The sequence below is a fragment of the Mercurialis annua genome, linkage group LG1-X (assembly GCF_937616625.2).
Source record: "Mercurialis annua linkage group LG1-X, ddMerAnnu1.2, whole genome shotgun sequence".
Lineage (NCBI taxonomy): Eukaryota > Viridiplantae > Streptophyta > Magnoliopsida > Malpighiales > Euphorbiaceae > Mercurialis > Mercurialis annua.
Window position 1 is genome coordinate 48,562,809 of NC_065570.1, and position 10,363 is coordinate 48,573,171.

At 32.5% G+C, this 10,363-nt stretch overlaps 1 protein-coding gene across 1 annotated transcript; it reads right to left on the reverse strand.

Annotated features, from left to right (window-relative positions):
• Positions 1-4,699: 4,699 nt before the first annotated feature.
• Positions 4,700-5,572, reverse strand: LOC126665942 (18.2 kDa class I heat shock protein-like). Its single transcript, XM_050358878.1, has one exon. It carries the CDS (start codon positions 5,269-5,271, stop codon positions 4,807-4,809), a length of 465 nt encoding a protein of 154 aa, XP_050214835.1. The 5' UTR covers positions 5,272-5,572; the 3' UTR covers positions 4,700-4,806.
• Between the last annotated feature and the right edge of the window lie 4,791 nt (positions 5,573-10,363).

The window sequence follows — 10,363 nt, forward strand, 5'->3', positions numbered from 1 at the left end:
ATGTTCTTCGTTCTTAACATGTCCACCATGAATTTAACCTCTTGATATGATTTCCATGATATTGGTGTAGAAACATGCTCGTGGGTTGTTTATATACGTTTTAACCATCACATGTTGAAATCGCTTAGTTTGAATGCTTAGAATGCATGCTTGTAAAACTGCCATGATTACCATGCTTTTTGTGTTCTTAATTGTTTTGCCATGATTGCCATAAAATCTGATTAGAAACATATGGTTTAGGATGTTTAATTCAAGTTTAAACATTGTTTATCAATCCAAGTATTGTTTTTGAGTGTTTTTGCATGAAACTGAGCCTAAAACGACGAGCACCTTTGGCCAAATCACAGTGGCGCCGGCGCCATTATGCCATAGCACTGCCGCCACTATGCCATAGCGCCGCCGCCACTCTATGGTGGCGCCATCACCTTACGGTGGCGCCTTTGTTCTTTCTCCCAAACCCTTTCCAGATCTTCGATTCGTAGTTTTCACACTACTTTTGTGTTTCTGGGTTCGTTTGAACTCAGAACTGGACCCCATTTGAGTCCACAGACTTGTAATTAGTTGTTGGAGATATTTGTAATCTGTAATAGGTCAATCCCAATTTATATCGGGCCTCGAAGCCCAAACCTGTAATCCGCCAAGCCAACATGGCCTCGAAGCCCAAAACCGACGAAGCCAACAACTTCCAGACGTGATTTTGGGTTCGTTTGAACTCAGAATAGACCCCGGTTCAAACCACTGGAATCGTATAGACGAGACAAAGAACTTACATCTTTTGACCAAAACTAGATTTCGACCACACAGAGTGCCAGATGACGGACGAGTGCTAGACGTTCCAGATTTTCAAGGTTTAAAAGTATTTCTAACCTTGTATGTATATCAACTGCACATAGGTATGTTTAAACTATTTATACGCTTTCCAAAGCATGATCAAATCTATTATTAACAGGTTAATGAACCTAATCACGTTAACTTAGTTAAATCCAATCAAATCTTGCAAATCACTTAGAAATCATTGGACTGCCATGAAAATGTAATTAGTGGTTGTATAGGCATTCAAGATGACTTAATAAAATCATCCTCACTTAGACATCCAATTTGGGGTTTATGCATGCAAATGGTAACGACCCACCGCTGTCTGATACATGATAGAAACCACCAGGATAAGATGAATGTTTAGGATTACATGTTACTTGTCTCACATGTCAGTCCAGATAGAGTCATATGCAAGTCTTATGTGTTTACCGCTTTTTAGATGTGTTTACATTTCCAGTATCATATCCCGTGAACTGCATGATTGTTGAGATAAGATAACCAGATGTCTCCTGTGAGTAATAATATGATCGATAAGTCAAGTATATGAGTTTCAGTAGTGTCCATCGAACCCGGTCTTTTAGTCCGATGCACAATAATCTCACCCATAAGCGAGTGCGATTATCCAGTCGATAAAAAAGTCATTTCCTAGCTGAACTAAGTGGCGACTCCATATTTTTCAAACCTTTTCAGATCGAGAAGTCAGCCATAAGCCTGCGCAAGCGAGCCCCCCGAACAGCCGCTCCGCTCATAGAAGATAATGTGATTGTATAATTTTTATTTAATTTATGTTGTTTATGATTTCATACTTGTTTATGTATTTTTTTAGTGTTTGCTAAGGGTTTACATAAGTGTTCATATTTGTTTTAATCATTTAAGAGGGAATATTGTTGGAGAAAATGAATGACTTTAGCAGACTAGTGCTCAACACTTATACCATTTGAGATGTATGTTATTTATTGTTCGAATTCTTATATATATATGTTTCATATACTTTTTATATCTATTTTTATCTTTGGTTCATATTTTTTTCCATTTGGGTTTGTAAATTGTAATATACTTTGATATTTTTATTGTAATAATTTATTTGTCGTTATTATTTTCTGTAAAATTAATTTTTTTTTTCATAATTCTATGATATATAAATATTTCATAACTATTTCATTATTTTTTACATGGTTATCCAATTTGAAAACTTTATAAAATGGATGTAAGAAAATGATTTCTGGCGGTTCCTAAATGAATACCGGCGAATTGTTTTCCTATGTGGCATTGTAGTCCGGCTCACTCCTCCCTCTTTCTCCATGTCATCATCTCCTTCCTCAATTATTTTTATATTAAATACCAAAAATGGAAAATAAAGTAACCAATCATCTCCTACCGCCCACACCCATCACCATCCACCACCTACACCCATCACCAGCCGCTACCCTATCCGTCACCACTCTACCAGTCGTCTCTGTTACTTGTCGCTCGTCTTCTGAGAGGAACTCTCTTTGTCTGATCTTGAATCCAGATAAAGAGAACTCTCTTCGTATGGAGAAAACCCAGATGAAGAGAAAGATCTCTCTTCGTCTAGAGATGAATTCAGACGAAAAGATCTCCCTTTCTCTGGTTCAAACCCAAACGAAGAGGTTTCTCTTTGTTTGGAGAGGAACCGAGACGAAGTTTGAAGGTCTGCATGGTGGTTTGAAGGTAGGAGTTGGTGGCGGCACTGGGAGGTGATGTTAGGAGGTGGTGGCGTCTGCCAAAAGGAGAAGATGAGGTTATACAATTTTTTTGTAATGAAGAAGGAGAAGATGACATATCAAGTTTACATGGCAAGATGACGTAGTGAATTTCAAAATTATAGTATGGCATGGCAAAGTGGGGAAGAAGTGACTCGGATTCCGGCTGTCCCGTAAGAAAAAAATTGGCCGGAATTCATTTAGAGACCACCAGAAGTTGGGTTTTTATTGTACGGTAACCATTTTATAACGTTTTACAATTGAATAACCATTTTTTAAACTTGAACAAAGTTGGATGACCCTTAAATGTATTAACCTTAATTATAAAATATGATTTTCTCATAACTACTTCATAAATTTTTAAATAACTTTTTCATAGTGGTTTCATAACTGTTTCATAAATATGACTAAATTTGTAAATATGAATTTACAAAGCAGACATGAGATGAAAATTATCAGTAAATAATAAACATGAGATGGTTGATTTTGAACGAATAACAGCCGAGATGAAAATCGAAGCTATGACTAACTTTTTTAAGATTTCTAGAAAGATAATCCATATAAATAACAAAAATAAAAGGGAACATACCCATTATCTAAAACCTTTACTTGATTTGAAATTATCACCGCTAACACCAGTGGTCGAAACTTTAAAAGCAATTTTGTATAAACATTGCAAAAATCAGAAAAAAATTCAGCACTAGAAAATTTTGAAATATCATTAATAAAAGACCTAATCTCTTGAAAAATTTCGACCTTTTATCCCCTTTTCAATCCTACCATAACATTAAAAATCAGTCAATTTTACCCTATTTTGCATTTTTCATTTCAATTGTACCCTGAAACATAAAATTGACTTTTTTTTATTTGGCAAAAGTTTAAAAAAATTTCTCTAAATTGACCCTTTTTGTATTAGATTAACTTTTTATATTAAATTGAGCATTTTTGAAGAACTTTTTTTGAACTTTTTTCAAATAAATAAAGGTCAATTTTATGCTTCAGAGTACAATTAAAATGAAAAATAAAATAAAAAATAGGATAAAATTGATAAATTTTCAACGTCAAAGGTGATGAAAGATCGGGACTGTTTAAGGCATTAAACCTTAATAAAAATGAAATTAATTTTGTGTTTAGGATTTTTCTTGAGGCAAACACCTTTTGAACCGCAAGATTTAGAGACTGCTTGATAACACTCCGAGAAGCTTTATAAGAGTGAATGTTAAATCCATCATGATATGCAGCTTTATCAGACCTTATAGAAAAAATATTTTTTTCACTTCCATCTCACTTAATATTCTCATCCAAAATATTAGTCACTAGAGCACCATTGCTGAAATGCTTTTGTTAACATGTTCTATGTTAGATAAATTGTTAATAAAGAGATTCTTATAAACGGAGGCCATCTCGGAATGATAACCTCTTTGCCATGAATATATCCCTTATGTATCCAACTTTAAAACAAAAGTTTTATTTCTAATTCTCCTCTGCTTCATAGAGTTTTGGAAATATTTCGTGCTGGCATCACCAAGCTGCAACCATTGAGCCCAAAATTTCTGTTTGTAGGAAACTTTCTTACAATTCAACATGTTCTTAAAATACTTAACCAAAACTCTTTCTACTTCGAATTAGAATAAAGAGAAAATATTAGGATAAAATGGAATACCACTTAGATTATATGTAATTAGTATAATTAAATAATTAAACAATTTGATTGTTGATCTTTAACTCATAAATTTATAACGAGCTCTAATTGCCTATAATTTTCCACAAAATATATTTTACTGTCCATAATTTTAATATGTTTCTCATGCCATGGTCTTTTAATCTTGTAATGTACATCATCATCTTTCCAAAAAATTTCAGATATAATCTACGATCCATTTTAGACCGATATGAAGCGATGTTATTAATTTGTTTCGTATATAAAACAATCATCCATGACTAGTATTTGTGGTAAAAATAAAAATATTGCGAGTAACAAATATATTTTGCTTAAATTTTATGTTCATTTATTTGAATAATCTTTTAGTTAGACATAAAAAATGAATAAAATTTAACACGAAATTCAAAGGAAGTTTTTTTCTAAATCATTTTTATTGATATATTTCCTTTATTTATACCAAAATTATTTGCATAAGCTTTCCTCACAGAAATTCCCCTAAAGAAACACACTTTTTATTTAATGCAATGTTTATGTCACATTACAAACTTTCACATTATGCAAATAAGCACCACACAGTACAGAAACAGATCAAACATAATATTCTTAACCGGAAATCTGAACAGACTTAACTTCAGGCTTCTTCTCCGGCTCTGCTTTGGGTACAGTAACAGTAAGAACGCCATTTTCCATACTAGCTTTAACCTCATCCATCTTTGCATTCTCCGGCAACCTGAATTTCCTCATAAACTTGCCGCTGCTCCTCTCGAAACGGTGCCATTTATCGTTCTTTTCCTCCTTTTCTTTGCTTCTTTCACCGCTTATCTGAAGAACTCGACCTTCTTCCACTTCAACTTTGACTTCTTCTTTCTTGAGACCAGGCACGTCGGCTTTGAAAATGTGAGCTTCTTCTGTTTCTTTCCAGTCAACTCTCGCATTTGCTAAGGCCGATGTTTCTCCGGCGGAGGCCGGCAAGTTTGCGGAGTTGAAGAAAGGGTCCCAAAGATCGAGAGAGAATGGATCGAAGACGTTGGTTCTGCGGTTGCCAAAGAAACTTGGAATTAGAGACATTTTCTTGAATTTGGGTTAATAGTTGAAGGATTAATACAGATAAAGAGCTGTTAGATTTATTTGTGTGATGATTGAAGATGATGGGTTTGAGATCATATTTATATTACGGAGAGGAGAATTCTGGAGTTTCTTATTTGATCAGGAACTATTGATAAAGAATGGACACTAAAGCAATATTCTGGTGGTTTCTCATATTTTCTTGAGTTATTAGTTGTTGCCAATATTAGTTTTTCCCTCTCGTTTCTACAATCTTCTACAAAGTCCCATATTTTCATCATCCCCAACAAGTCACTCTCAAAAGTTATTTCTGGTGACATATTATATTTTCTTTTTAAAGGACAGACCTATTATTAGGTCGGCCAAAAGATCATTTTACCACCTCAACTTGTAACAGAGTATGAAAAAAGTCTAAATTAGAGAAACTGTATCACTTATACCTCGAATTTGTCAAAACCGTATCAAAATACCCTTATACTGACGTGGTACCTTAATTGGAGAGTGAGTTTTATAAACTCATAATTAGTCTAACTAATCATACTTAAATCTTAATTAGTTATAATTGAACCCTAATTAAAACAAATTAAATGCAACTTTTTTTATTTATTTTTACTATATGTCCTTATTTCAACAGACCGTTTCCGACCAATCTGTTGAAATAAGAACAAACCCAGCTGTTGGGTCTATTCTTCAAAGAAGAATAACAAACACAGTCGGGTTTGTTCCTTTTCATTGAAGAACAGACCCAGACCGGTGGGTATGTTCTTCCGACGAGGAACAGATCGCTGCTCGCAAAATCGAGCTGCTGCTCCTCACTACAGTAGCAGCTCCCCGCTCGAGATAACAAAATTGAAAAAAATGTTTTTTTTTGTAAAAAATGTAAAATAGTCCTGAGTGTTTTTAATTAATTTTATTCTGATATATGAAATTTTAAAGTTAAAATGATTAAATTATTTTTTTAAATTATTATGACTTAATTATTTGAATTTTTTTAAAAATATTTAGGACCATTCTAAACTTTTTACCATAAAAACCTACTTTACCAAAATAAACCAACATCCAATACCCAAGAGAATGCCTCACTCTCTGAAGTGAGTAGGGAAGGGGGTTTTTGATATATTTTTTACAAGTTCAGGGTATAAGTGACGGTTTTACTAATTTGGACTGTTTTGATACTCTATTACAAGTTTAGAGGGTAAAATGATCCTTCGTTCTCATTAGATCTTCAAACTATACGTCTTTTGATTAATCATTTCTTAAATTAAATTTTATTTTTTTAGTCTAAACTTATAAAAAATAATGTCTTAAATTCCTTCCGTTAAAAGAGTGCGATCCACGTTCAAAAATAAAGGCGAGTTGTTAAAAAAATGCCACATAACTAACAAAATTTCTAACTAAACTCTATCAAAAGACTTGAAGACATGTTTTTCTGAATTTAGGGACAAAAAAAATAAATTTTAATAAAGAGACCGGTTAATTAAAAGATGTATAGTTTAAAAACCTAATAATGGGTTAAGCCTTGTTAAAACGTTAACTATCAAAAGAAATGATGTTTTTTTTTCAAATTTTAAAGTTTTGATTAAAAAAAACCCACCTTTTAACCCTTTTTTAGTTGCACCCCGACGTTCTAAGTTTGTCCAATTCACCTAAATTCGCTCCTTTGGGCTCAATTCCACCCTCAAGTACTAAATTGATCTCTTCTCCATTTTAAAAAAAGTTGAAATAAGTCGTTCATTTATAACTTTTTGTGTGGAAAAAAGTTCAAAAAGTACTTTATGAAGGTTTTTATGAATTTTTTAGAGTGAAAAAGAGTCCAATTTAATTTTGAGGGTGAAATTGGAAACCAAAAGTGTGAATTTGGGTGAATTGGATAAAATTACAACATCGGAGTGCAACTGAAAAAAGGTTAATCTACTCCTGTTTTTTTTATTTAGTTTATATATACTATCTTGTAATATTAGATAACATATTTAAGGTAAAGTGTAATCATTTTAAAATTAAAAAAACTGATTTTTTTAAAAATAATTAAGTTATAAATTTTATAATTACTTATAATTTCCAAAAAAGAATGTCCAGTGATAACATTTGATTTTTATTTTATTTTATAATAGATCACCTAAATTTAATTCATAATTGTACTATGAATTATAATTTAAAGGCCAAATGACTAAAAAAGATCAAACCTTTTATGAAAGTTTCATAAAAGTTTAAATTTTTCAATTTTATTGAATTTGTCATAAAACACAAGATTTCTAACAAAATATATACTTCTCAGCTGCATCAAGCATGCTCAACTCTTCTTATACAAAACTTTATGCTCCTGTTTATGCTTTAATTCGAGCTCATTGACAGCTCATCAATCCATACACGCTTCATTGTGTGTTCAACATTCTACTAGTAACTGTTTTCAGCAATGTATATAAATAGAGTAGTGGCTTTATATTTACTCTTTAATTTGTAATTTTACAATCCAATAATATAGATTTTGTTCTCTGATTTTGATTTCCAACATGGTATCAAAGCGGGTCCCAGCCCGAGAGTTGGCGTTTCCACCGGTGTTGCCGCCGCGTTCACTACTAGAAAACAGTAAATTACCGACAGAAAAATCCTGATTTATCGACGGAATTCAACCTTTTACTGACGGAAAACTGATTTAGCGACGGATTTCAGCCTTTTACCGACATAAATATCTGTGGCTAAAAGGTTGTTTTCTAGTAGTGGTTTCCGATCGTTGTTGTTCTCCGTTGTATGCAAGTGATTCGGATTGATTTGATTGATATTCTTTTGATTGATTTTGTTTGATTCTTGATTGATTGTTCGTGTCGTTATTCATCGACAATTATTTTTTATCTATTCGTGTTTAGAGCTGCATCAATGGCTGCTCAGGTTCCTATTTGATTATTCAGTTCACTACTGTCAGTTACTCACAATTTCAGGTTCTTATCATCGCTATCAATAATTTCCGGCATCAATTTCAGGTGGTTATTATCATTTTATCAGTTCATAGCTATTATTCAGTTTCACTTCCTACAGTCTCAAATTCACTGATTTCAGCTCCTTGTTCATATTTTTTTAAGTTTATGATTTCAGTGAAACCGCTATCGGTATTAATTCTTCTTTGTTGAGCAAATTCAGTTCATCGGTGAAGATCAGTTCTCTTATTCCCTAATTAATTTTTCTCTTTTCTTACAATATCAAAATATGATTCATAGATAATCTCAGCTTCTCTCAATTTTTTCACATTTAACTTTCAGTTTTATTACTACTGATTATTCTTTGATTTCAGCTTCTATCTCATTAAATTTATCATATGATAAATGTTTTGTAATCAGATCAATGTTTGATTTGATTTTCTCTTATTCGACTTCTCTTTAATTCTCAAATTCTTAAATCTTTTTTTCTCATAATCTCGATCTATGTTTTAAGCCTTTGTTTTCAGATTGTGAGGTTTATACCAATTTCCATTCTCCGTGTTGATCTTTGTTGAGATTATATCTCCTTATTTGAGTATTGAGATTTGATCGAATCTTAGTTTTTGAGTGGATCAGCTCTGTTATTTGTTGAAACAATGGATAATCGGTTATGCACACTTTATGTTCGATAAATTCCTCAATGGTTATGGAAAAGAATCCATTTGAATGATAGTTCGGGAATTGAGTTCATTATATGTGGATTTTTCTAAAGCTTCATTGCTACTAAACTGTTATGATGACTGTGCCATTAATTTGGTACAAATTAAGAGAGGTGTTGTGATTGTTTCTCAAATCTTGTGGACTCCTTGTGCGGACGTGTGATGATGAATCATCTGTTGCCACTGTCAATGACAAAGTAGAATATAGATTGAGTTACAAAACTAGTTATTTTGGGAAAAATAAAAATGTTGCAATCCATCAAAGCCAAGAGACTGAAGCTGCTAGTTTGTTTCTGATTATTGCTACCTGCAATTCATCAAGTTGCTTCACTTCAAGGATGAAATGGTTCTCTCAATTGCTTTTGGTGCCTGTAAACAGTTGCTAAAAATTGATATTTCCTAAGGCTGCAACGTGCTTCCTCATCGCTGCTGCAGCAAAGTGGCTGTTTTTGTTTTCTCCTTTTGACTGTTGCGATGATAAGGTTTTATTGCATATATTATCTTTGTTGAAATGCTTCTCGGCTGCATCAAGCATGCTCAACTCTTACCAAGCTCGGCATATTTGACACCTATGCCTAACTTGAGGGGGGTAACAAAGTATATGATTCTCTAATGTAGCAAGCATGCTCCACTCTGCTTATACAAAACTTTATGCTCTTGCTTATGCTTTAATTCTAGCTTATTGACAGTTCAGAGACAGCTCATCAAATCCATACATGCTTCATTGTGTGTCCAACATTCTACTAGTAATTGTTTTCAGCAATGTGTATAAATAGAGTAGTACGTAGCTTTACATTTACTCTATGATTTGTAATTTTACAATCCAATAATATAGTTTTTGTTCTCTGAGTATGATTTGCAATAATTTTGTTTCAATTATGTCCAATCACACGATTTTGCTTATGTGGCGCTTATGTGTTGCAATGCCAAATCAGCGCCATGTAGGCACCAGATTAGCAAAATCGCGTAGTTGGATATTATTGAAACGAAAACCTACGTTTCAGGACGATACAAATAAAATGAAAAGTTTGGACATTTGTGAAACTTTCATGAAAGGTTTAGCCTTTTTTAGTCATTTGGCCTAATTTAAAATATTAAAATTTAAGGAATGAATTGAATTTGTTTAATTTAGTTAAATCTTTTAATTTAGTTGACTAGCACCAAAAATAACAAAAGGATAAATATGTTTATGGAAATAAAAGTGGAAGGTCATATCATGAATTGCAAACGAAAAAAATTAAGATGTAAATAATGGTATATATGGAAATTTGAGAGTAATTTGCTCTAAACTTCAACACAAAATTCAAAGGAATTTTTTTTAAGAACAATTTATTAATATTTTTGTTTATATCATTTTTTTTTGGAAATAAAACTTCTGCTGCTTTAAAAGTTGTATGATCAGCCAAAACATATGGATGAATATTTGAAGAGATGATGCCCATCCAACAACTCATAAAGGTTCTG

Excerpts from the sequence above, each read along its gene's own strand:
- LOC126665942 (XM_050358878.1), bottom strand. The coding sequence starts at position 5,271 with ATGTCTCTAATTCCAAGTTTCTTTGGCAACCGCAGAACCAACGTCTTC.